At 52.0% G+C, this 27,473-nt stretch overlaps 2 protein-coding genes across 2 annotated transcripts; both read right to left on the bottom strand.

Moving 5' to 3' along the window:
* Positions 1-259: 259 nt before the first annotated feature.
* Positions 260-8,447, bottom strand: ACADS (acyl-CoA dehydrogenase short chain; the record flags this gene model as incomplete). Its single annotated transcript, XM_084254443.1, has 10 exons — positions 260-412; positions 545-601; positions 765-860; positions 979-1,116; positions 1,199-1,369; positions 1,669-1,820; positions 2,225-2,336; positions 2,548-2,697; positions 6,060-6,223; positions 8,402-8,447. The coding sequence occupies 10 exons, from the start codon at positions 8,445-8,447 to the stop codon at positions 260-262; spliced, it is 1,239 nt and encodes a 412-aa protein (XP_084110569.1).
* A 5,466-nt stretch (positions 8,448-13,913) lies between these two features.
* On the bottom strand, positions 13,914-22,834 carry UNC119B (unc-119 lipid binding chaperone B; the record flags this gene model as incomplete). Its single annotated transcript, XM_084253697.1, has 5 exons — positions 13,914-14,026; positions 16,149-16,321; positions 16,741-16,852; positions 19,432-19,545; positions 22,591-22,834. The coding sequence occupies 5 exons, from the start codon at positions 22,832-22,834 to the stop codon at positions 13,914-13,916; spliced, it is 756 nt and encodes a 251-aa protein (XP_084109823.1).
* Positions 22,835-27,473: the final 4,639 nt, after the last annotated feature.

Here is a 27,473-nt window from a genome sequence, read left to right as displayed (position 1 = left end):
AGAGGACAGCCCCTCCCTGAGCCTCCTCCCAGGCACTGGTCCAGGCGGGAAGAGGTGAGCGCACAGAGCGACCCTTCCAGCCAGTCCAGACCAGGCGACCAAGGGCGGGTGGTCCTGGCAGAGGCGGCATGGCCCTCCGCTGTCCGCCCCGTCTCTGACTGGGAGTCAGGGTTAAGGTCACGAGGCTCCTGTCCCCTTTCCCACGATCCTCTTGCCAGCCCAGCTCCTAGATGGGGTGCAGGCCGGCACCCAGAGGAGGTCAGCTCCGGTAACTCTTGAGCAGGTGCCCAGCGATCACCAGCCTCTGGATTTCACTGGTGCCTTCGTAAATCTCGGTGATGCGGGCGTCACGGTAGTGCCGCTCGGCTGGCATCTCCGTCACGTAGCCCATGCCACCGAGGATCTGGATGGCCTAAGGTAGAAAGCCGGGGCTCAGACAGGAGAAGACGCCACCCACAGGAAGATGAGGGCAGAGTGCACCCTCACTCTACTCAATTCTTGGGGTCTCGCCGAGGCAGCACATCTAGGCAGCGGGGACACTCACCTGGTGGCTGATGGCAGTTGCAGCCTCTGATGCAGCCAGCTTGGCCATTGCCGCCTCCTAATCACAGGGGATGGTGGAGTCAGAAGCCTTACCTTGAGGGGGGCACCCCAGTACAAGGCTCCGTAGCAGGGGGTGCTTCCTCGTGGAGCAAAACACTCCAAATCCAAAGAGCTGAGCCCCCACCCAGACCATGCCTGGGGAGACCACACCCTGAAGGCACCTTGATGAACGGCTTCTTCTTGTCCTTCAAGACAGCGGCGCGCCACGTCAGCAGCCGGGCACTCTCCAGGGCCAAGGCCATGTCTGCCAGCTTGAACTGCAACAACCCAGCCGCATCCACCTGTCAGCAGCTGCCCCTCCCGCCGCCAAGGACAGAAAGGAGGGAGGAGGACGTGGGAGCAGTGAAAGCTCATCTGGAGACCCCACCCCATTACCTGGATGCTCTGGAGCTTGGTGAGGGGTGCCCCAAAGGCCCTGCGATTCTCAGCATAGGTCACAGCACAATCAAGGGCAGCCTGGGCGATGCCCAGAGCCTGGGAGGCGATGCCAATGCGGCCCATGTCCAGAGTTTGCTGTGGGGAGCACCAGGGTGAGTGGCTGGCCAGCTGGATCCACTGACCTCCTCCCGGGGCCCGCCCCCACTGCCCAGCTCACCATGGCTATCTTGAAACCCATCCCTGGCTCCCCCAGCAGATTGTCCTTGGGGATGCGGCAGTCCTCAAAGATGAGGTTGGCCGTGGATGAGGCCCGGATGCCCAGCTTGTCTTCCTTCTTCCCCAGCGTAAGCCCAGGCGTTGGCATGGGAACCAGGAAGGCACTGATGCCCTGAAAGAGCCCAAGACTATTTTAGAGGCCGCCAAGGACAGGAAGGTGTGCCCTCAGCCACACCCTACCAAACACGCCAGACACACTCCAGTCCCTACCCACCACCTGTCTCAGAGTCCCGGGCGGCGATGCCCTCTGTTGGCTCCTCCGGGGAAGGTGCCAATCAATGGCAGGCCAGCCAGGGGTGGAAAGGGACAGCCCCAAGGTGCCCCGGAGCAGGAACAGCTCCACGGGCAAGATCCCCACAACCTGTGAAATGACGCAGCGGAGACCTCAGTGACCCTCTCCAGTGTCCCCACCTTGTTCTGCAAGGCTCTGTCTGTGCTGGCAAAGACCACGGTGGCTGAGGCCTCCCAGGAGTTGGTGATCCAGGCTTTGGTGCCATTCAGGACCCACGAGTCGCCCTCTGCCCGCGCAGTGGTGGAGGCAGCTCCCGCGTCGCTGCCATTCCCTGCCCCACACACAAGAGTCCAGCACCCTCCAACACCCGCAGGGTACTGCCACCAGCTCAGCAGAGGACACTTCCACCCCCCGGCCAGCAAGCCCGAGGACGCTGTGGCCGGGGCTCCAGGGCTACACCAGCAAGCAGCTCCCGGGACTGGTCTGAGAGAGAGGCGTGGGGGCTCCCCTGCAGAAGCTAAAGGGACCCCAAAGCAAATGTCCGCCCCCCCAGCTCAGCTGAGGCTACTGCATGCCCCTTAGCTCCAGAGCTCAAGACCGCTCTCCCAGAAAGCCCAGCCTCCAGCCTCGGGAAGCAAAGCGCCGCTGAAATCAGCACAGGCTACAGCTCCCACCTCTGCCCAGAAGGCTTCTGAGCAGAGGGCACCGGGCAGGGCCACCATCCCACTGTGGTACCTGGTTCACTGAGGGCAAAGCAGCCAATTTTGTCGCCGCTGGTGAAAGGAGTGATCCACTGTGCCTTCTGCTCTTTGGTGCCAAACTTCAGGATGGGACCCAGGTAGAGGGACTGGTGGGACAGAGGAGCAGTTGGAGGCCTTCAAGCCCGGGCCTCCCTGCTGCTGGCGACCCACCCCAAGGCCTGTTCTCCAAAGGGCCAAGTCCAGAGGTGCTCAGGGGCTAGGAACCGAGGCCTGGCTTCTGGGTCCAGGGACGTCGGGACCCGTGGCTGGAGAGCCAAGCCCAACTGCGTGTCCCGGGCGCCAGGGAGGTGGACTCACATTGTTGACACTCATGATGACTCCGGTAGAGGCACAGCCCCGGCTGATCTCTTCCATGGCAATGGCGTAGGCCAGGTAATCGAGGCCGGCACCGCCTAGCTCGGTGGGGACGTCCATGGCCAGAAGCCCGAGCTCGCCCATTTTCTTCACCTGGCCTCAGGGAAAGATGTCACAGTCAGGGCAGCCGGGAGCCTATGCCCACCCCTCTCCACCCCACACCTTCCTGCCCCAAGCCAGTGCCTGCAGAAACTCAGGTCATGTGGCCCCGACCCCATGACCCCCAAGTCCAAACGCCGAAGACCCAGCCTCAGCTGAGGTCTGCAGAACCCCATCACCTCTCAAGTCACCCTGCCACAGCCGCAAGCAGTGAGTAGGAAGGCGCAGGAAGCCCCAGGGGCCTCTGCGGGAAGAAGCAGGGCTGCACCATGCTGCACACGATTCCCGCCTGCCCTCCCCAGGGCCTTTGCACGTGCTGCTTCTGGTCAACAACACCCTTTAGCCACTAGATACCCTTTATCAACTAGCTATTATCTCCCCCTCCTCTTTGGCGCTCAGCTCAAGCCTCACTTCCCCGGCTGCCAGCTCTGACCTCACTGGGTAAATCCTTTAATCACATGCTCCGCTCTGCTGTCAGTGCACCCTGACTCCCTCTGCCCTGCTTATGCAGCTGGAATTTCACACCTATTACTGTGATTGTTCTGATTAAGGTCTTTCTCCCTGACCGACAGCGAGACCGTGTATTTTCAGGCACTGAATGAATGAGCACCAAGAGTGTGGGATTTCTGATTGGAATAACAACAATGGGGGATAATTATCAAGTACCTGCACTATGCCAAACTGAGTCTTTCTTCCCCCATTTAAGAGCATTCTGTATCCTCTTTCATCTCTCCAAAGCTCATGAGAATAATGCTGGGAGACGCCCTCTTGTCACAGTCGGGGGAGTGGGGCTCATGGAGGTGAAGCAACTGCTTGGGCCAGGGTAGGGAAGTGGCGTAGTTGCCATGGAAACCCAGCAATGACTCCAGAATCGTGACCACGTTAGCACGCTGCACAGCTCTGCCCCTCTGAGGGCAAATCCCTTGGCCTCTTGGCCTGTGTTTTCCACCAGAGAAATGGGGATATAACCGAAGGGTAAATGGTTAAATTGCTTTCAGACCCTAGAACACACAAGAAAAGAAAGTTATTTCACTTTCTCTTTGAGGTTTGTATTACCAGATGCAATTCATTTGCAGATGACCCAGCCTGGAGGCTACTAACCCTGTCCAGACCAGCTGGCAGAGAGGCACAAAGGCAGAGGACAGGGCTCCCCAGAGCCCCACCAACAAATTCAAAGCTGAAGAAAAGCCTCTCGTACTTCTTCATGTATGAACTGCCCTGAAACTGGCATGAACTGCCAATAAACTTCCCCCAAGTTCACATTTCTTTGCCCTTAGGCCACTCCTTACCCAATAAAATTTAACTCCTTTGTTCTCAATCCTGATCCCCAAATCCTATATAACCTCATTCCCTTTCTTAATCGGGGAGGCAATGCAATAACGTTTCTTTCTTTCCTTAGTTAATTTGTAAATGTTCTTGTCTCAAAAACCTGGCGTCAGGCTCTCACCCTCCATGCACCTTGGTAGCGAGCCCCTGCTTGGCAACAGGGGCCACTCTAGAACCTACCTAGCTTCGAGAAGAAACAACTTAACCCTTGGGGGCCCAAGGTTATTGAATCCCTATTTGATCCCTATAACCATGTTCTTAAATGATTTCAACTTTGAAAAGCAGCAAAATTAATATGAATTTGGCAGTGTCTTCTCGTTTTTCTATAATCAACTTTACCTCTGTGATTGTAAGTTCTACAGCCCCCCTCAAACAGTAGCTATGTCAGTGTCCAAGGGCCACCTGAGGCATGTATATAAGCTGCTGAGCCCAGGGCCTGGCACAAGCTGAGTGGGAGGCGAGGAGCACTTACCACCACCGAGCAGCTCACAGTCCTTATCTCCCCCACAAGCCCATACAGCCAGCAGGAGACTGCACAGCCCGAGGGTTAGTTAAGAACAGAGTGGTGAAAAGTTGGGGTCTACTGTCAGCTTTCTTGCCTAGAGCCAATCTACATCTATAATATCAGCAATAGTTTGAAGGAATCAGGGCTAAGAAAGAAAAATAAATCCCTGTCTGTTGTTTGGCCCTCCCAACCTCCCTGGCACAGTCTTATCTCGACAACCCCTCCAGGGGCAGTGCCTCCTGCTTTTCAATGGCCTAATGGCTTAGCCTGTCCTCTGCTCACACAGGCTGTCTGCCCACATCTCTGGCAGCTGCACTGAGAGGGGAGGGGATGCCAGATGGGGACAGCAAGAGCAGCGTGTGTGGTTACAGCAGGCAGCCGGGTCGCTGAGGGCCTGGAATGGGCTTCCTTGCCGCCGGCTGAGCTTCTGGGACAGCCATGTGGACAGTGGATGGAGAAGGGTTTTGAGGATGGTCAGACCTGCGGTGTGAATTCTAGCTCCACAAACCAGAAAACCTGGAGGGAAAAAAATCACTGGGCTTCCATTTCCTCAACTGGAAGGAAAATAACAGTAGTTGTATTAATAGCTACCACTTTTCAAGTGCCAGGGACGATGAACTTGATCTACATTAGCTCACTGGATCCTCATAGGCATTCCAGGAAGCAAAATAGAGGCTGGATTTGGAGGTGGTAATGTCTTTACGATGAAACCAAATGATGCATGTAAAACTCTTCAAAACCTAAAAGTTGCCCCATTAATTCTCATGCCTCGAATGCCACTTGCCTACTCGGCTTCGCGCTCCTTGGGTGGTCACACAGTGCAGGCACACAGCCGCCACCCTGTGAACACACAACACTCAGCGGTCCCAGAGCCCACAAGACATGGAAATGGCAGCTACATCTGTGGAATTCCTCAGACTGAAAAAGCTGACAAACATCTACTGAGCACTTATGCTACGTGCTGAAGACACTGCCAGGCCAGGGGAAGCAGGGGAGCACCTTAAACATGTCTCACGGACTGACAACTGGAAGGACACAATGGCCGGGAGGGAGTGTGGGCCCGGATCCCAGGCGGAGCTGGGCTCAAGCCCTACTCTGCAACGCATTAGTTCCAAGACCTTGGGCACATTATTTAGCCCGCTCATCAGACTACATTTCATCACCTGCACAAGAGGGAAAATAATAAAAGGACCATCACCTCATAAGACTGTTGTGAGACACAGATGAGCTGAGAACAGTGCCGAGCGTGTTGCAGCCGTAAGCGCTGACACTATTATTCCATAACACCTGGCACACGGAAGCACACCAACCCGCCGCCCTTGTCGCTGGCCCGCTGGAAGTTACCTCCTGGCTATGGTGGCCCAGGGTCCCGCACGCTGGAATAGGGACACCTCTAGAGCACCTTCTAGGTGCCAGGACCTGCCTCAGTGTCCCCTGACTGGGGTCCCATGCCCCTGGCCGCCATGGCCACCTCCCCCAGGAGCCTAGCAGACCCCACCATGGGCGGCGGGGTTAGTGCTCTCACCTGAGCTGCCGGGAAGCGGTGTTCCTTGTCCACCTGGGCCGCGATGGGAACCAGCTCCTTCTCGGCAAAGTCTCGGCATGTCTGACGCAGCATCTGGTGGGTCTCCGGCAGCTCCGCAGACTGGTAGAAAGTATGGAACTGACACCAGTCCCGGGAGCGCAGGGCTGCCAGCAAGAAGCAGAGGTAAAATGTTCATCATTGCTTACCAGGAAAGAGATGTAGGTTCAAACCACAGTGAATGCCATCTCACACCAGAGAAAATGGCACACATTACAAAGTGCCCTCAACATGTGCTGAAGATATGGAAAAGATGAACCCCGTTACACTGCTGGTGGGAATATAAACTGGTACAGCCATTATGGAAAGCAATCTGGATTAAGCTTAAAAAACTAAAGATGGATGGGCCTCCCTGGTGGCACAAGGGATAAGTCTCAGCACTGTCAAGCTATCGCCAGCTGCTGCAGCATGAGTTTGATCCCCAGCCAGGGAGCTGACCCACATGGCACAGCAGACCTCTCCTGTCTCACCCCACTGTTCCCCTCAGCAGTGTATTTCAGTAGATCCACCTGTTCTGCTCCCCACTATCTCTGGTGAATCCTCTCACCCTCCCACACACACACACACACACACACCTCTGACCTGTACCCCAGTTCTTGTATGCATAAACAAAATAAATCTTAAAAAAAAAAAAGCTAAAGATGGAAATAGCATATGACCCAACAATTCTACTCTTGGGCATGTATCCAAAGAACATGATACCACCAATGCAAAAAATATTCACTCTGCAATGTTTACTGCCACTCTATTTCCTAATTCCAGAAGTGATGACATGGAAGTAACTTCACTGTCCATCAAAAAATCAACTGGCTCAGGGCCTCCCCAGTGGCGCAGCAGTTGAGTGCTGGGTGGCAACCCTGGCCGCCGGCGAGGGTCCCATATGGTGCACAGACCTTTCCTGCCGCGGCCGCTGCTCCCCTCAGACAGATGGAGATCTGCCTGCCTGTTCTGCTCCCTGCTCTGGCTCTGGTGAATTCTCTCACCCTCTGGTGCTTCTGACTGTACCCAGTGCTTGTATAAATAAATAAATAAATCTTTAAAAAAAAAAAAAAAACAGATCCTCCCCTGGTGGCGCAGACAGTTAAGCGCAGCACTGTGAAGCTGTCCACAGCCTCTGCAGCACTGGTTCGATCCTGGCTGGCCAGCGAGGGTCCCACATGGCGCAGCAGACCTCTCCTGTCATGCCCGCTGCTCCCGTGAGCAGTGTGTTTCAGTCAGTCTGCCTGTTCTGTTCCCTGCTCTGTCTCTGGTGAATCCTCTCACCCTCTCGTGCATCTGGCCTGTACCCCGGTTCTTGTATAACTAAATAATCTTTAAAAAATTTAAATTAAATTAAATTAAAAGGATGTTTAGCTTGGGAACTAAACACCTAACATCTTTTAAAAAAAAAGAAAAAAGACTGGCTCAAAAGATGTGGTCTAACCACACTGTGGAATACTATTCAGTCATAAAGAAAGATGAAAGAGTCATTTTCAGTACAATGAAAGGAGTTTGAGGGAATTATTCGTAGCAAAGCAAGTCAGAATGACAAAAAAAAAATACCAAACATTTAGATAGCAGACACTTTCACGATGTGAAATACTTAACAGACTAGTAGGCATCAAACTCCATGAGGATTCAGAGAGAATGGGGAGAGGGAGAAAAAGAAGGGGATATAAGAGATGGCAGCGGGGGGAGACAGACTTTCAGAATTTCAGGCAAATCAGAATTTCAGACTTGAAAATAATCAGTATTTTTTTTTTTTTTAGTATATTAGCCTGTACAGTATTAGAGTATAAACAAAAAACCCAGGGCCTCCCTGGTGGCATAAGGGGTTAAGATGCAATCAATGAAGCTATCCGCAGCCACCCACATGGCTGCTGGGGCCGCCCGCGGTCCCCCTCGCGGCAGCACGACCCGCCCGGGGGCTGCTCCCGGCCGCGGGCTGCGGGCTGAGCGCGGCCCCGGTCAGCGCTCGCGGGCGCGGGATCCCCCAGGCCCGGCTCCCGCGGAAGGCGCGCCCCGAGCTCCCCCGGGCGCGGAACGAGGGGCAGCGGGGGTCGGGCCGGGGGCGGGCGCGGGGCCGGGGCGCCGGGGGTCGGGGGTCGGGGGTCAGGGGGCGGGGGACGGGGCCGCGCCGGGGAAGCGGGCAGGGGCCGCGCAGGCGCGAGGAGCCGCGGGACTGGGGCAAAGGTCGCGGCCCGCCCGCCGTGGACGCCGCCCGCCGCGTCGGGGGCCGGGGCGGCCGGAGCCCGAGTCCGCTTGGTCGGCCCGAGGCGGCCCCGGGCAGGGCCGCGCGCACTCACCTCCGCGGAGGGGGCCCCAGGCCCGGGCGAGGAGCGCGGCGGCCATGGGCGACGGCGGCGGCGCGGGGCTTCTCCGCGACCTCGGCCGCGGCGCGCGGGGCCGGACAGCGCGGGGCGGGGCCGGACAGCGCGGGGCGGGGCCGGACAGCGCGGGGCGGGGCCGGACAGCGCGGGGCGGGGCCGGACAGCGCGGGGCGGGGCCGGACAGCGCGGGGCGGGGCCGGACAGCGCGGGGCGGGGCCGGACAGCGCGGGGCGGGGCCGGACAGCGCGGGGCGGGGCCGGACAGTGCCGGGCGGGGCCGGACAGTGCGGGGCGGGGCCGGACAGTGCGGAGCGGGGCCGGACAGTGCGGGGCGGGGCCGGCGCGCACCAGAGGCCACGCCCCGAGGCCCGGGGGCGGCGCACACCAGAGGCCACGCCCCGGGGGCGGGGCCAGCCGCTCCACCCGAGCCTCGCCTGCCGACCTCCCGGGAGGTGAACCCACCCGAACCCCTGCGGTCTCTGGAAGGCCTCCCACGGCGGCCCACCTCCGCCAAAACCCAAACCCGTGGCCTCGAATGCTCCTTGTGACCTTTCTCCGCGACTTCCCCGGCCGCAAGCCCACCCTTCCCTGGCTGTCTGCTCCAGCCCGCCTAGGCAGTTTTCCATATTCCTGCCTCAGGGCCTTTGCAACTGCTGTCCCCTCCGCGGGTCTGCGCCTGCTCCCTCACCGAGGCCTGCATTGACCACAGGAGGCCCGCGTTTGACTCCACACCCTCTCCATGCCATCTTCGTTTTATTATTGGAGGCACTTAGTGTCTGAGCGCCCCACTAGTCTGTGAGCTTCAGCAGGGCACAGGAGCTTGTCTTGCTCCGATTCTCAATATGCTCAGGGAGTTAATTGCCTGGGAAGATCTCTTTTCCTCAGAGATTGTGAAGGTGGGGTGGATGCTACTTCCCTGTTCCACTATAGTCCCATCTCTCTCTCTGCCCCCCCCCCACCAATTTGGGGCACAAGAGTCCTTCAGGAGCAGGGGCACTGCCCCTTAATGCCACGTATTTGGTACTTAGCCTCCTCATTGGAATGTCTTCGCCCTGCCCAAGAAGCCATGGAGGGGTCACTAGCTCTGTCTTTCACAGCCTCTGGGGCACCGCCACACCCTCCCAGCTGCTTCCTCCCTCCATAACTCAGCCTGGCATGCTCAAGCATTGGCCCCGACACCCAAAATTGTCTTCTTCCAAGACCTTGCTCTACTTGCTGGAGATCAACCAAAAGATGCAGTCCTTAATGTCATCATTTAAAAAGAAAAAAAGAAATACTTTTTTTAAAAAACCCTCTAAAGCCACAGTACTTTAAAGCTGAATGGATTTCTGTTGTTAGCAAATACTCTGAGTTCTTCCTCATCTTTCCATCACCTGCCATGGGCACCAGCCCTAGGTGGAGAAAAAGGGGGAATAAGCAGGAAAATGGAGGGAAATACATGTTGTTTGTGGGCAGAGGTCAGCCATCACTCCGGTGCCCCAGGCCACTTATACGGACTTTAAAACTGTGTTGTCTGTGATCTTAAATATGGATGAGGTTTATCTCAAAGGTATGCAACATTTCCAATAGAAGCATAAATTAGATGCTGGTTCCCAGGGCTGGGGCAGAGGGAGGAAGGGAACTGACCACAAATGTAACGACCTCAAGGGACCTTTTTTGGGGTGATGGACATGCCCTGTATCATGGCTGTGATGGGGTAGTAGGACTTGTCTACTTTTGCCAAAACACATCAAACTGTACTCTTCAGGTGAATTTTACTTTAGTTACAGCACACCTATCTATTTTTAATTCTCAAAGTCCCCCAGTGAAAGAAGTAAAGCAAAAACACTAAATCTGAAAATCAGTACAATTCCCCCATGTGTATAGTCATTACACTGTTTTCAGACTGGCTGGGTAAAGAAACCCAGAGCTACCCCCCACCTCCTTCCCGCCCCTCCCAGCAATTCCAGGGCCCAATCAGGAGACAAGAAAGATCATAGGTGCTGTGAAAATCTTTCTTTTTATTATGATTTCTTGTGGCAAAATAACATTTTATACAAATAAGTCACCTAGTTTACTTTAGACACAAAGATAATACAAACTGGAATGAGGATCTCAGGTGAAAGGGAAAGAGGAGGGAGGACAGATCAGGTCATTGATGTTCCTTATATTCTGTGAAAAATAGAATTACAGGGAAAAAATAGACTTTCACAACTTCAATGACTTTACATGATCCTTTGTAACACAAGGGGTAAATCTACCTCCACCAGACCCTTCTCGTGGCTTGGACGTTCTATGACGTGGAATGTGGGTAACATGGTGATCTGACGATGAGGCGCCTGCATCAGGCACAGCGGCACCCTCTGCACCACAACCCCCATGCAAGGAGGCGAAGAGTCTGTGCTGTGATTTTTGGACAGACTATGCCCATTCCCCAAAGCTCACTGATGTCATGGTGACGAAGGCCACCAGAAGAAAGTGACTTTACAGAGAAAAGAGTATCCTGGGAGCCTACCAGGGGTGGCAGGACACAGTAAGGCAAGACTCACCCAATCTGTACATTAGACACAGCCTATGGTCAGCCCCGGTGGCCCCTAACCCCTGCCCCAGTCTGGGAATCAGATGGCCCAAAAGCTCTGGGTGTCCTCAGGAAATACTACACACCCCTGACAACTGCCGTCTCCCCAAGAGAGGCTACAGGAGAGGCAACCTACTGGAGCCCCAAACCACTTTTAGTTGTTACTTCCTGTTTGCTCTTTAGAAAACAGAATGAAATAAACCAGGCTCGTCTTTGGAGAAGCTGGTAGGGCATCTTAACCCAAGACGTCACAGGGAAAGAGAGGTGCTCTCCCAGGAGTCTCCGAGAAAGAGCAACAGAAGCAAGACAGGCTGGGGGGGGGCGGGCACAGGCAGCAGGGCCCCTGCACCAGGCCAGACCTGCCAGTCTGCTGGAACGTGCTCCCTGCAGGAGTGGCCTCTCAGAGGCCAGCACTAACCAGAGGGGCTGGTTTCCCCACACAGGTAGCTTTTTCCTTCCACTTATCACCCACAAGGTAACAGCTAATAATAATCCAGTTTTCTTAACAGAACAGCCTCCTGATTCAACTTCTGATCAGTTCTGTTATTTTCAGAAAAAGTAAGACTTCCATTCTCTCCCCAACTCACTACAAAAATTTGAATTTCAAACTCATCCTGGTTAACACCACAGAGTGGTAATACTTCTCCCGATTTCCTGAGTAGCCAGAAACAAGAATGCAGGCCAGAGACAGAACACGAGACTTTCAGGTGCAGAAGGTGGCGAGCCCTGTCCTGCTGGGCACTCATGGAGCACCTGGCCTGCAAGCGGGCTCCATGGAGACCAGGCAAGCTAACGGAGAAGACAGCACTCGAGTACAGGGCCTGGCCCTGCTCTCCTGGCCTCCTCCGAGCAAAAGTTAACACTGCAGATAAGAGAGAGCCCACTGGTCTACAGGACCTGGTCTGCCCTGGGACACGTTTCCAAGACGTGTTCTACAGAGCAGAACTCTGGGCAGCGCCAGAAACCACATCCCAGGTAATAATTAAATATCAGAAACCCTCCGCATAGGGCTTCTGTCACAGAGAGAAGGGGTTATTCAGAACATCGATCGGGCGAGACTACAGCAGAGGAGCCTCGAGGAGACCCAGAGGTGAGGAGGCAGAGCCAATGCCTGTCGCAGATGGGGAGGGAGGGAGGGCAAGGCAGCGCCCGTGCAGCAGCGTGTGGGGCAGGGTCGCACCTAAGGCACCGGGATTAGTAGTGGACTCCAGTTCTGAGGCTCACCCGGGCTGGTGATGACTAACCTGTGCTGCAGGGCACCTGGCACTTCTCTCCCTCAGTGGTTGGGTCCAGTGCCAACACATGGGGTAATTCAGGGCTTTCTCTGTGAGACAGCTGCCAGCATCAGCCTGGCACAAAGCACCGGGTCACTCATTTCCCAGGATGCAAAATGGGAGCGACACTTCATCAGTGAATGCACAGGGGTTTCTTCCCCAGCCCCCACAGCCATTCCCAAGCACCTTGGCAGACAGCTCTCCTGTCAGTTACTGTGATGTCTCACAGGGACTATTTTCTGCACACCCAGCACTCCTATGCTGCTTTCCATCAGAGCTAAATCCCGGCCGCAGCAACAATCTTATCAGAGGATCATGGAGTTTGGGCTCAGCACCTAAAGCCACACAGTCAGACGAGCACAGGGAGCTGAGGCGGCAGGGGTCTTTCCTGTAAGGGCCCAAGGAAAAAAGAAGCTCACAGATGTGCAAGAGGGCTCTTTCGGGAACGCAATCTGTCTGACCTCTGCCTATTTCACCCCTTCCAAATGCCCAAAACAATGCCAAACTAGCAGTTTGAAAGATCAGAAAAATATGTATTACTTAGGTCGATTCTTCCAGGATGTTTCCAGAAACTACTTTAGTAAAAAGGCAGAAAAGAAATTCCTCCTCAATGAGAAAACTACAAAGAATTTCAGAGGCAAATCCCCATCAAAAGCCAGTCCTCCAGCTGTCCTGGAGCGCCTTTAAAGGAGCTGCGGGCTCCTAACTGCATCCCACCCGACAGGAGCCAGACCAGCCCAGGGAGCCTGCTTAGTACTACCAGACGCCAACCGCACGCCACACAGGCTGGGAACCCCACTGCACTGCATAAAACCTCCCCAAAAGCAGCCTAGAAACAAAATGCAATGAAGACTGCTCTGGCCTTGGGCGATACTACTGTTGCAAGAGCAAAACTGTCACATTCTATTTCAGGGGGTACTCAAAAGTGGGGAGCCAAGAACAGCAGAGCAAGCTCAGCTTTCCTCCAAAACAAGAACAGGAAGGCACTGCCAGGCTGAACCTTGGTGCATGCCCAGAGGACTGGCTGAGAACCCTGGAAGTCAGACAGATAAGCTGGCCCCTCCATAATATGAATCTTTTGTCTGGGCAGCCTCACCAGCCCCAGGGCCTCAACCTTGACGCCACTCTGCCCCCTTTCAAGTTTCTTCCCGATTGGTTTAGGATGATGCACAGGCTGAGGTCAGATTGTGCTGATGGCAACATCAGAAATGAGAGCAGGAGCTGCCCGGAAGAGGCCTGGCTGTCAGCTTCCACAGCACCTAGCACCTACAGGATCTGCTAACCTGCAGGCGGCTGGCGGGGCCCAGCAGACACTGGGGAGACCTAAGCTCGTTAAGGCCACCAGCAGGCAGCTAGGATGACATGAAAATAAACTTCTTGTTTTTAAATCTGGATTCCAACACACTAATCCTAAACCTTTTACTTCGTTATAGTACCTCTGCAACCAAAGGGGCAGGTGGGAAAGGGAAGAAAAAATACTGGGAAAGAAAACGCAGCCCTGCTTGGCACCCTTCTTGGAGCACAGGAAACTGGCACCCAGCAGGGGCTCCCCGAGGCCAGTTCCAGCCAGAAGTGTTCACCATCAGCAGTGTCAGTCACCTCCACGGGCCGGGACCTTCAGCCACAGCAAAGCACCGCCCCTCTTCCTCCTGCAGCGGTTACTGGCCTCCGTTATAGGCATAATCGGCCTTGTTGTGCATTATCAGCTTGTTGTCAACAAAGTAGAAGCTGTCAGAACGAGTCTCATAAGGATTTTCAATCATCAAACGAACTGCAAGTCAGGGAAAAGAAAAAAAGCAAAGAATCATGTGTGAGTCTGCCCCATGGGGGAAGTGGGGAAAAAATACGTTCAGTCAGTCCTTCCAGAAAATGAGAGTGTACTTTGCCAGAACAAGGTGAGAACCAACAAAGTCATCCCTTGAGAGCTACGGTGAAATGGGGACCACTGAAGCCCCTCAACTGTACATGATGTCCACTTCAACGTGAGAATGCAGTCAACTCTCTGACATGGCCGTCCTTGGTCAAATCCAGCGTGGATTCTTAGTGGCCCAAGAATATGTGCTTACCCTTTGCCAGCAGGGACCACAGAAGCTTCCTCACTCGCACCTCTGGTACGTTCCCCACCTGGCTCCAAATCTGTACCAAGAAAGCTGTGTATCGCCGTGCCACTGCTCACAGATGCCCCTGACAACTACAGGAATCCCATGGGTGCATGAGGGCAGGGGCAGTGGGAAGGAGCCTGCTCTGGAGATGGTTCACAGTGTCAGCCTTGCAAACGTCCAGCCAAAGGTCCACCTGTCTCGGGGTCCAGCCTTCACTCTTCTGTTTGCTCAGACACAGTTCAGACTGCTAACTAGACTGCAGGGTCAAGATAACGAACAGTCACGACACCTCCGACCAGCCCCGAGTTAATGATGACATGCCGTTTTGAGGCCTCTGGAGAAAAGGCCTATTGTTCACTGCCGTTCTGAAAAGGTGAAACTGCTTAAAGTGCTTTGAACCAACCTAGGCCAAAGTTATTTGGTTTATATCCACAATATTCACCTTCGCACGCCTTAGCTTATTTAGTTTCAAGAAGAAAACTTTTACTACCTTGGGTGTAAACCTGAAATGCTATGCATAATCTTTCACTGCAAGTACTTATTTATTCCAGCCCACGTTGGGAAGTGGGACTCAAACCAGGGTCAGCGGCTGTCATAAACACCCTACCCCACATTTCACCTGGGAACAACACTGCCACGCAGTAAAGAATACCTGGTTTTCAGACTGACAATTTCAGGACCTGGGATTTTTGAGAAAATTAGCCTGTGTATGTATATCCTCTCTGTAACCCAGCTGAACCCCACCGCTCACACCCTCACGGTTCTGGAGCCGTCCCCCTAATTACTGACACCATGCTAACCTGCGCTAGCAGGACCAATGTCCGAGATACCGATAAAGCCGGTTCTTTCTCTCTGAGTTCACCTCTTCGCTTGCCCAGCAACCTCCCTCTGGTGCCTGTCCCTGGTCTTCCTCCACAGAACTGCAGGATTATTCTTCCTAAGACATTGCTTCCACCGCGTCACTCCTGCCTGCAACCTCTAACAGCTCCTAATCTCCGACTGGGTCTACTCTAACAGTGTATCTAATCAACCTGCTTGCGGAGAATTAGAAAGGGGAGGTTCTCAGGCTATGACTCTACTTAACCCCTAATTTCACATCTTGCTCTCATGAAGGAAACAATGAAAGGCCCCACAGTGCCAAGCAGGAGCCAGTGACTAGAACCCAGTAGAAAACTACGACTAACACTGGAGAAGACAAGTCCTTTATCTTATCGGGGTCCCTCAATAGACACGGGCTCCTCTTATCTCGCTCAGTCAGTCATTTACCCACAGCAGGCATCTAAAAACCTGGTGGCGCTTTGTTAAGTCTCAGCACTACGAAGCTGTCCGCAGCCTCTGCAGCACGAGTTTGATCCCCAGCCGGGATGCTGACCCACATGGTGCAGCAGACCTCTCCTGACTCGCCCGCTGCTCCCCTCAGCAGTGTGCTTCGGTCAGTCTGCCTGTTCTGTTCCCCACTCTGTCTCTGGTGAATCCTCTCACCCCCTGCACCCCTGGTCTGTACCCCAGCTCTTGTATGCATAAATAAATAAATCTCTAAAAATAAATAAATAAATAAAAATAAAAAGGATAAGCCTCATTATTAAAACCTTCAATGGTCCCTATAGGTAGTGAGAGTCTGAAACATCAGGCAGGAGCACCAAGAAATGAGAAGCCTGAGGTCGAATGACTAGATACCATCAGGTCACATTTCTCTGCTCTGCAAAATGAGGGCATTGAACCAGATGGATTTCAAGGTTCATTTCCTCCAGCCCTGAGTCTAGAATGTAATAAAAATCAGGAGATACGTACTGACATCCTCAGAGAGTTGGGGAAACTCATAGATGTGTTCACATGTGTTCCTACTGCTGGGGATGCAGAAGCCGAAATCAAAGTCAAAGTTTTTCAGCAAGCGTTCCCGGAAGTAGTGCCGTTCAATCATCCGGAAGTTTGTCACAGGTCTGTCTCCTACTGTGAACTCCACCCTGCAAAATAAATCTCCGTGAGCCCTAATCTGCCTCTTCCCCCCTCTAAATCTAATCCAGGGCCTCCCTGGTGGGCCAGGGGGGTAAGTCTCAGTGCTATCAAGCTATAGGCAGCCACTGCAGCATGAGTTCAATCCCTGGCTGGCCAGGGAGCAAACCACATGGCGCAGCAGACCTCTCCTGTCCTGCCTGCTGCTCCCCTCAGCAGTGTATTTCAGTAGATCTGCCTGCTCTGCTCCCCACTCTTTCAGGTGGATCCTCTCACCCCCGCATCTCTGGTCTACACCCCAGTTCTTATATGCATAAATGAATAAATCTTAAAAGAAAAATAAAGCCAACCCAAAATCCAATAGAGAACATTCTTCTGTGTGAACAAGCAGAGTATTCTCTGCTGGGGAGCAGAAATCCTGGGTACTCACGTAGCCCCGACTGTCCGGAGGCGGAGAAATGCTGGTGTGAACTGATAGCGAACGAAACGTCCCGCACTGATATCCACATCTCCACTCTCCTCCTCCTCCTCGTCCTCATCCTCTTGGTCTGAAAGAGCACACAGTGTCCTGAAGGCACCAACTCAGCACCACCAGTCCAAACAGCACAAGTCACTGTAAGTACTGGCACAACAGGAGCATGGCCGATGTTCACCGTGCACTTGCTGTGTGCCAGGCCCCACACTAAACATCACAAAGAATTCGTAGAAGCCATCTCACAAGCTCTCTGAGCTCAAGCTCAGAGAAGGTAAATGACCCTGAGGTAGTAAAGGGACAGAGCGGAGATTTGATTCCAGATCCATCTGACTTGAGGTCTGTTCTGAAACACTAAGCTATTTGCCTTTTACAAAAATTTAAGACAGGCAGCAAAGATCAACCCCTAGAAGTAATTGCTGTTTAGGTGGGCCTATGGCCTTGGGATACTGTACTTCCTTGGACAGCTGCCCAAGAGCGTTGGCCCAGCGCTCTCATCACCTGGAAAGGATGAGGCAGATGGGCAACAATCCCATGTGTGGGTCCTGAATGAGGCTCCACAATAGTCTCTGGCCTAGTCCTTTCCTGAACCCCAGTGATGATTTATAAAGTGAATCAGGAAACCATTCTAATGTGAGCAGTGTCCAGCAAGGATGCTTTCTCCAGGTCTAGGCGCAATGAGCATGCAGCATAGAAGAAGTCTTTCTTAGCAATGAATATCTCTGCCTATGACAAGTCCAAGAGCAACTGGACAAGTAGACTCAGGCACTCCAGTTCAACAGTTGAGACTCAGTGAGAGCCACAAGAAATCCTCCCAAGGATTTGAACTCATCAGATCAACACTGAAGGAGGACGCTGATTCCGTGTAAATATATCCTAAGTGAATCAAGATTCTTAAGTGTGAAGACTGGAAAGCTCAAAATTCAAGATACTTTTACAGGGCCTCCCTTGTGGCACAAGGGGTTAAGCACAGCACCGTGAAGCTATCCGCAGTCTCTGCAGCACGAGTTCGATCCCTGGCTGGCCAGAAGGAGCCCACATGGCGCAGCAGACCTCTCCTGTCTTACCCGCTGCTCCCCTCAGCAGTGTATTTCAGTCAATCCGCCGGTTTTGCTTCCCACTCTGTCTCTGGTGAATCCTCTCATCCCCCACACCTCTGGCCTGTATCCCAGTTCTTGTATGCATAAATAAATCAATCTTTTTTAAAAAATACTTTTACAGGGCCTCCCTTGGTGGTGCAGGTGGTTGAGCACAGCGCTGTGAAACTGTCTGCAGCCTTTGCACCATGAGTTCAATTCCTGGCCAGCCAGGGAGATACCCACATGGCACAGCAGACCTCTCCTGTCTTGCCTGCTGTTCCCCTCAGCAGTGTATTTCAGTCAGTCTGCCTGTTCTGCCCCCCACTCTGTCTCTGGTGAATCCTCTCATCCCCCGGCACCTCTGGCCTGTACCCCGGTTCTTGTATGCATGAATAAATAAATCTTTAAAAAAAAGTACTTCTACAGTTTCTGCAGATGAACTCATTCAGATAGTTCAGTTTTGTACTGAAGTGACTGCTCTGAGCCCAGTATGGCCCAAATCCACCACCCACTGGGACACATAGCTTAGGGACGTGAACACAGACCCAGGAAACCTGAGACAAGAATCCAAAGGCTTGAGCCTTTAGGTGCTTTGGTCAGAACTAGATGATGACAGCCCCTGGGAGGGCGTAGGAGACCGGGTCTCTAGACTTGGCTCTGTAATTAATCTGAGCTTAGGCTTCCCAGGAAGGTCTTCGATTTATCTGAGGTACTGAAAACTGCTTTCACTGGTTTTTCCCAAGTAGCAAATCAGATGGGGAAAAAGCTTTGCAAAAAGAAGTATTGATACTAACCACAGTTGACACTCTGAAGGGTTAGTGTGTTTTCTAATATCTAACTCCAGAGGGTGCTAAATCTCCAGCAATGAGCTCCAAAGACTTCTGTATGGTCCCCTAGCCAGAAATGAATCACCCTGGAACTGAACCACAAGCGCAGGAAAGGTCTATTCAGGGCTAATTTAAGGAAGCCCAAGCAGATGACTTCACAGGTATAGGCTTCCTGTTCAACCAGAAAATGGCAGAAATTAAAATCCAAACAGAACTTCCTGGGAAATCTGAGGCACTTTTTAAAGGAAAGAGCATGGAGGGGGGTGAAACTGTCCCAAAGTAGCAAGCGGAGCCCTCAATGTCAGCCTTCCAGAGACTCCCGAGATGCAGGCTTAGGTGGGCTTTCCTCGTTACAGTCAAATTTCAAAGACATCTCTCCTAACGAGAGGGAATACGGCACGATGAGCACAAGACCTTTAGGAAAGTCACCAGGAAATTCTGAGCCTCAGTTTCCTTATCTGTAAAGTGGGGATTAAAAACTCCCCCCTGAGGTTGGAGGGTTACCTGAGCAGATATGAGCAGAAAGAAGAGAAACATATGGACCAGGACCAAGTTGATGCTCCACATACATCCAACTCTCAACACAGCTTCCAACCAGCACACCTGGTGGGCCGAGCAGCATGGGGTGGTCTCGCGGGGGAACGCTGGAGCCCACGACATGGGATCCAAGGGCACACAAACACTCAAGCGCCAAAGAACTTTTGCTTCAAATGTCAAGCGACAATTACAATATAGAGGCCTACCTGAAACACAAGGTTTGGCAATCTCAAAAAGCACTGTCCCTGTCTCCAAATCTCGAATTTTGAAGCGTGTAAAATCAATACTGTAGATGTTGTCTTCAGGTTTACATAAATAATCTGAAAATGAGAGAATAAAAGTTATAAGCAAAGTTGTGTGAAGTGAATTAGGCATACGAGGAAAAAAAAAAGATCTTGGATTGGGTTTGGATGGAATCCTTGTATAAACAGGAATAGAAAGGAGATTTCTTCAGGGTCTCCCCAGTGGTGCAGCAGTTGAACTCTGGGCTGCGAAGCTGCCCGCAGCCTCTACAGTGCCGGCTCGATCCCCGACCTCTGGTAAGGGTCTCACATGGCGTGCAGACATCCGCCGCGCCAACATCTGCCGCACCCACTGCTCGCCTCAGCAATGTATTTCGTCAGTCTGCCTGTTCTGTTCCCCGCTCTGGCTCTGATGAATTCTCTCACCCTCCCACGCCTCTGACGCTTCTGACTGTACCCTGTGCTTGTATAAATAAATAAATAAATCTTTAAAGAAAAAAAAAAGAAAGATTTCTTCAGAAGCATCTCAAAAATGGCCTACATACTTTTCATGATTTCTATCAACATGGATAGAATTTTTTAAAGAAATCCATTTACAAAACACGGACTCAGTGGCTAATACAATGCTTGTTTGCCAACAGGGAGCATCCTAAAGCAGACACCAGCAAACTATTTCTATAAAGGGCCAGGTCATAAATAATTTAGGCTTTGGTCACACAATCTCTACTCCACATTGTCACTGTAGTGCACACAGCCACGACACACAAATGAATGAGCGTAAGGTTATTTTCAATAAAACTATGAATTTGAGGCCTCCCTAGTGGTGCAAGGGGTTAAGTCTCAGCACCTCTGACCTACATCCCAGCTCTTGTATGCATAAACAAAATAAATCTTTAAAAGATTAAATAAAGGGCCTCCCCGGTGGCACAGCAGTTGAGCAATGGCTTGCGCTGCCCGCAGCCTCTGGAGCGCCGGTTCGATCCCCGGCTGCTCCCAGGCCACCGGAGGAGGGTCCCACATGGCGTGCAGACCTCTCCTGCCGCCCGCTGCTCCCCTCAGCAGTGTACTTCAGTCCTTCTGCCTGCTCTGCTCCCCTCTCTGGCTCTGGTGAATTCTCTCACCCTCCCGCACTTCTGACTGTACCCAGTGCTTGTATAAATAAATAAATCTTAAAAAAAAAAAAATTCAATAAATAAAAATGTTAAAAAAACATTCTTAGCTTATAGGCTGTTCAAAACCAGGCGTGGGGTGAACCATACCTACGCAAATAACAGGACAGATGTACCTGCAAGGCCATAGCTCAAAGTGAAGTAAGACCTATCACAACCTGAGCAGTTAACCAAAATAGTACTGATCATAGAAAATTCCTTTGATTTCTTTCTACTATGACTGCTGACTGCATCTTCTCCAGTTATGGAAATAAGGTGCATTTTGCACCTTATCACATATTGCCTGCTTGTGTTATTTGTTTCACGTTGCACAGGTTATTTCTCCAGTAAGATGGCAAACTGGAGAGCTACAGATCGCTCGCTCTGTAATCCCAAAAAGGCTGAGCGGTTCTGCTCCTGTAGAAGGTACTGAAAACATTTGCTGAAAGGAACAAACTTTAAGAAGAGGACAAAACCCAGAGGTCACCTAACTCTGACTGTGGCTTTCTCCCAATTAGCTACAGAGGTAAGTTCGGGCAACAGTACCAACCCCAAGATCCTCTGCAGGGCCTGAGCGCCCATTAGACCCACGCTTTACAATGGCCTGACTGACCCCCAATTTCAGAAGAAAGCATGAGGACGGAAAGGTGAGGTGCTGAGCATTTCTGTACTTGTAGATCACCAAATGAAAACTGGGTCAGCACAGATGCAGCTTTTTCCACATGCTTTCATGACACTGAACAGCAAGACCTAAAAGCACTAACTGCCACGCCACAGGCAGCCCCAGCCAAACAGTGAGGGGGAATGGGCCATCAAAACATCTAGAATCAAATTAAAAATATCTCAGGAGATGGGGATTCCCTTTCAAGGCCCAAGGTGCACCTCCCCCAAGCCTTTCCCTGTAGCCCCCAAATCACTGGAGCTGACCCCAGGGCCCTTAGCAGATCTGAGCAGCCCTGGGCTGACTACTAAAGCAAGTCAGCAGAGGCCACCATGGCAGGCTGAGAGCCACTGGGGGAAGGTGGAGGAGGAAGAAGGTAGGGGAAGCAGGTCCTAGCGTTTGCAAACTCTTGGGGGGAAAGAGCAGCAAGAGAAAGAGTCAAGAATTGGTTGAAAGGTAACAGAAAAAGAAGAAATTTCAGGACGGAGTGGGCAATATTTCTTTCCACACTTCCTTAGAGCAACGAAAAGGTGAGTGGTTGCATTTTATGCAAGAAAGGCATTTCTGAGATCCTGACATAATTCTTAGTTCACTGCAACAACTGTCAAAAGCAAGATTCACAGTTTGGATTTTGTACATCAACTGAAACTTTATTAAAATATCGTTGTTTCGGATACTTTAAATTCGTAAGAAATGCCAGGGCAAAGCGTTTGAGGGAGGAAGCTCCCATCTGCACACACAGGGGCAATGTTTCAGACCAAAGCAGGGTACCGAGGAGGGCCAGAAAGCGGGGAGCGGCTGTCAGGGGGCAGAGCGGAGGGACACGCAGAGGAGGCAGCAGCAGGGGAGCTGGGCTGGCAGAGGGCTGCAGGGCAGGGGGCAGGCGGCCATGGAGGCCTGGCGGAGCGGGGACTTCGCTGGTGTTTGTGGAAGGGCTTCCAGGCTGAGCAGGCGGCGGGCCCGCTCGCCAGGGTCGGCGGATCCGGTGAGGCTGAAGGGGGCCCCCTAACCAAGCAGATGCAGCCGAGAAGGGGACGGGCCTGGCCTGACGGCGCAAGCAGGGCGCGGGCCCGGGCCGCCTGGCGTGGCCGGGCTCGGGGACTCAGCCGGGCTCGGGGCGAACCTTCCCAGGCAGACCCGGTGCGGGCGGGAGCGCGGCCCCGGCCGCAGGAGCAGCGGGGCCCGGCCCGGCCCGGCCCGCCCGGGGGCCTGCGCGCCCCCGCGGCCCGTCGAGCCTCGAGCGGCCGGTTCTGCCCAAGACTGCGAGGGGCCGCGGCCCGGCGCGAGGGGAGGGCGCGGCCCGCCCGGACTCACTCTCGGTGACTCGGCTGAGGCGCAGGACGTGCTCCGGCCTGATGGTGTCCAGGGCCAGCAGCTCCTGCTCCGTGACCGCCGCCCCGATGCCGGCGTCGGGCGCGTGGTGGGGCGCCTGCCGCCGCGCCTTGAGCCGATTCAGGACGCCGCCGCCCGCCTTCTTCTTCTCGTCCTTGCCGGCCACCAGCGCCCCCGGCCCGGCCGCCGAGCCCGCGGCCGTAGCCTTCGGGTTGGACCCGTTCATCGCTCCGCCGCCAAGATGGCCGCCGCCTCCACCGCGCCGTAACTATGGAGAGCGGGGGCGGGGCCGGGAGCACCTGGGCGGGGCGGGGCCTGCGGGGCCTGCGGGGGCGGGGCCTGCGGGGGCGGGGCCTGCGGGGCGGGGCCTCTCCCTGCTCAGTGCCGCCGGGGTGAGCCCGGGGCTGGTGGGGGCCTTAGTACCCCCAGACTCTCGGTCAGGCCCCCGAGGTCACCCCGAATATTTTTAAGCGATTTCGTACAGTGAAATGACGGTGATGTAAACTGTGCACAAGACACCGAGAAGGTGTTTTCTAATGTGTAGCACAGATGAAAGGCAAAACAGTGCGTGCTAGGCAGAGGCAGCTTTCCAAACACTGGGCTAGGCTACCCAAAGGGAAGGGAAGAAAAAGAGGGCAGGGGTTGAGTCTGCCAGACTGTGAGGCCCGTCATTCATTATGTGGAGGCTGTTGTAGGCTGTTCAAAACCAGGCGTGGGGTGAACCATACCTACACAAGTAACAGGACAGATGTACCTGCAAGGCCATAGCTCAAAGTGAAGTAAGACCTATCACAACCTGAGCAGTTAACCAAAATAGTACTGATCATAAAAAATTCCCTTGATTTCTTTCTACTATGACTCCTGACTGCATCTTCTCCAGTTGTGGAAATAACTGTCCACACTGTCCATTAAGTGTGAATGGACAGAAGACAAACCAGAGTGCTGACTGCTCTAATGGGCACAGCAAAGGTGCTGCCTGGGTGCACAGGAGTGGCTTTGGGGTCTTGGCCTGTCATGTCCCAAGTGGCTCCGGCTCTAGGTAAATTCTGGATCCACACCCCCGTGTTGTAGACCTGGCCCTGACTGATGCAAAGTTGTGTCTCCTCAAAAGGTTACCTCTCACCCAGACTTCAGCCAAAACAAAACTCTTCCCCTCTCCCCATGGTCAGCCTGGAGACTTGATTTATGTCAGGCCTGGCTGGTTCCCTCACCTGATGTAAAGGGCTTGGGAGGGGCTGACAGGCCTAGCCAGTTCCTGCACAAAATACAAACCTGACTCCACCCCAGCTGCTCAACCTGGTGGAACAGTGTGTGGCCAAGTTCCTATCTAAATGCCATCCTGTCTTTCAAAAATTACCACGTAGGGGCACTTACCACACTGTTCATGGAAATTTTAATAAATGTGTACAAAGACTTAAAGTCTTTCCCTTTGCAAACAACTCTTTTTTAAACTCCTAGGTTACTTACACAGCGCTGTTCTGAGTACTTTTAAAAACCACTGAACAGTGAGTAATTGCTAAAGAATTTCTAGAACTTCTAATAGGCTACTTCTGAATTGCCAAGAGGGGGCCTAGCATGCAGTCATTTCCCACTCACTTGCTCACTGAACCTTTGTTTTTAGAATACCAGGACTAGAGTTATTTATCTTTCTCAGGATGACAACAAAGGTATTAACCCGTTTACGTGAAATTCCACATCCAGTTATACAGCCTACATGTATATATAAAAATGTTTACTGCAGGATGATTTGTAACTTTGAAGAATTACAATAAATTGCAGTTGCATTCATTCATGCACCTATTAAAAAAAAGAATGATTCACCTGTTCTTTCTGGTATGGAAAGATCCCAAAGATATATTAAGTGGGGGAGGAAACAAGGTATAGAAACTTGTGATTAAAATAAAAAGAATATATGTGCATCTGTAACTGCAAAGGGAGAGTTTTGGATATACATTTAGCTGTTATCTGTGGTTCCCTCTAGTTAGGAGAGCAATGGAAGGGATTAAAGTGGGATATGTTCACTTTGACACTATTGAGAGCTACTTCTGTACTATTGTATCACACGCCTATGAGCTTGGGTTTCTTCGTTTTATTTATTTATTTATTTTGTATTCAGAAGGGCAGTTTTATTAGGAAAAAGAGAAAAGAAGGCACCTACAAAGACACAGGTGGGTGGGCAGTCTTGGGACAACTGCCTCTTCATTTTTATAAAAAGAAAGTACCTTAGGATTTTTGGAAAGCAGACTCTAAGCCAGAGTATCCTTATTTCCTCTTTAAATTTAAAAAGCAACCTTTTTCTGTTAATTTTAAAAATAATCTCTGTCATCTAAGGGAATCAGGGCCTACTCTCTCATCACTGCCCATGACTTGCGGTCAAAAGGAAAAAGACTATGTCTTTAGGAAAATAAAACACACACTATACCAAAAAGGAAAAATTAGGGCTGTAACTTCCAATCTGCCTCTGCCTCTCCTCACCAACTCTTACCAAGATATGTCAAAAATCTTTTTAAATGTTTTTTGAAAAGTACACATACTAATACCTTATGGGGAGTGGGGAATACAGATTTACCACATTAAATAGTAACAACCCCCAGGCTTCCCGGGGGTAGGCATAGGGAGACTGGAGGTAAAGAGGCTAGTTTCCCTGTGCTCCCAGCTCAGTGCTCTGTGAATCATCCCTCTCAGCTGGTTCCTTTCCCACTGTAGAGGTGTGACAGTGGCTGTTTTCCAGGGGGGCCCTGGAGTAGCCAGGCAGTCTGCCTCCAACCAGGCAGGCAGCTGGGGTCGAGAGCTGGTACGGCCAAGGTAAGCAAGACATCACAGGGCTTTTCTTCTGCCAAGACTGGGAAGTTCAGTCCTTTCTGCTGCCTCCCTAAAGGCGGCACCCATCAAGTCAGTAAGTCGTGTTGGGACTACAGGCATGCCTTGTGGCCTGGGACTGAGAACTAGTAATTTCTCGAGTACCCAAGTCACTTCTCTCCCTGATGGAAGAATTTTTTTTTTTTTAAATAAAGTATGAATCTGTTATTTATATCCCACCTGTTTCCAAAAGGGATTTCTGACATATTCCACAATCATATAGCACAAGATGAGTGAGTGAAAAACTCACGTAGCCTTACTGAGGGCAGTACTTCCAAATCTTTAAATGTATATATTGCTGGCTCCAGTAATCCCTTAATGGAATTTTTCAAAGACATGTGTACTATATCTATCTATCTACCTACCTATCCATAAAACAAATGAAATACACTAGACTGTCATGTCATCTGTATTAGCCTCTAGGGGCTAAATGGGGAAAAGAAGGATGACTTTTCACATTTTGCACCTATATGACTTCTTAAAATATATTTCTTGTTTCACAAAGCCCTAAAAGTTTACTTTATCAGAGAAAGAATACCATAATAAAATTTCTTTGTAAACATCCCCCAGCTTTAGCAGGTATCTACATTCAAAAGGCTCCTTTTTCAAGTAGAATGCCATGGCATCAAGAACACAGGCTTTGCAGACACACAGGACTGAGTCCCAGTTCTTGCTCTGCCGCTTACCAGCTCTGTGACTTGGAGTAGGTCATTCACCCCTTTGCTCTGAGTCTTTGTTTTCCTCGTTTACAAGTCAGGCTAGTATGGTGTTTGTCCTAAGGTGGTTGTGAAGAGATGAAAACTACCAACAAAGAGCACTATGCAGGTGCAAGGGAGTGTCTCGTGAATGGTCGCTGTGGCAATATTATTTTGGTGGCTTCTCTCCAGCACCTCTCTGTTGGGGGCAGACACACTGGGCAGGGAGACGCCACAGAGCTGGAGGAGAGAATGCAGCGAAAAAGAACATTGAAGTCGGAGCTGAGAGGAAACAAGCTGTGCCCAGGCCTTGAGAAAGCAATAGATGGATTCAAGATGTAGTAAGGAACCCCAGAAAAGCAAGTGTTAGTACAAGGCCCAAGCCAAAATGTGGGGTTTTTTACTTTTAAGTGGTTAGCGACAAACTGAGTGTCTTGGGCCAGAGTGCTGCAGGGAGGTGCCTACCATCTCAGGTTGCTAGAGAGTCAAGTCTACTCCAGAACCTCTATGTTCCAACTCCTTTCTGCTTTCTGCCTTGACCCCATACCACTGCTATAGCAACATGCTTTCCAGTAAATGCTGGAAAAACTCGTCTCCCTTCCTCTGTAGGGAAAGGGTACTAAATAGGGAGAAAGGTCCGACACACCGGCTCCAGCCACCCGGGAGCCTGATTTCCTTAGCAAGATTAAGATCTGGCCCCAAGGAGTGGTTTAACCCAACCCCCAGCACTTGGCCCAAGATCTTCTGTCAGACTATTTCCCTCCCTGCAACTCCCTAGAGTAGGGCCTTCTTCAGGTCTCTTCCCCATTTGGCAGCTCATGCAAAGTTTACTTGAAATAGTAACAGCTAAGTCTGAATTAGTAAAGAACTCCAGTTATGAGTGGACTCAAGCTAAGAAAGGTTTTGTGGGCCTTTGGGCTTACTTGCGCCCTGAGAAGGGACTCCATTGACGCTAGCCTCAGTCTTAAGCTGAGCTCTGCAATTCTGTCCTTCAAAGGCTGAGGGAAGTAGGCCAAACTCTCCTTTTTCCTCCCCCTTCTACTAGCAGCCTCCATCCCCACTTGGAGAAATACAGCAGAGGTAGATTCTGGGCCTTTGTCACACAGCATCATGGGGAAATGGGAGGCAGAAGTTATTAAGAGCAAGTGGCCTGGTTTAAAACCCAGTTTTGTCTTTTGTTGGCTGTATGGCCTTAAGCAAGTCACTTCACCACTTAAAGGCTAATACCAACTGGTTTGTTAAAAATTAAAAGTAGATAACATCTGTAAAAGTACTTGGCATTGTGTCAGGACCATTTCAAGGGCTCAGTAA

The sequence above is a fragment of the Talpa europaea genome, assembly GCF_964194135.1.
Source record: "Talpa europaea genome assembly, chromosome: 14".
Taxonomy (NCBI): domain Eukaryota; kingdom Metazoa; phylum Chordata; class Mammalia; order Eulipotyphla; family Talpidae; genus Talpa; species Talpa europaea.
The sequence above is the reverse complement of the archived record's forward strand: the minus strand, read 5'-3'. Positions and strand labels throughout refer to the sequence as shown.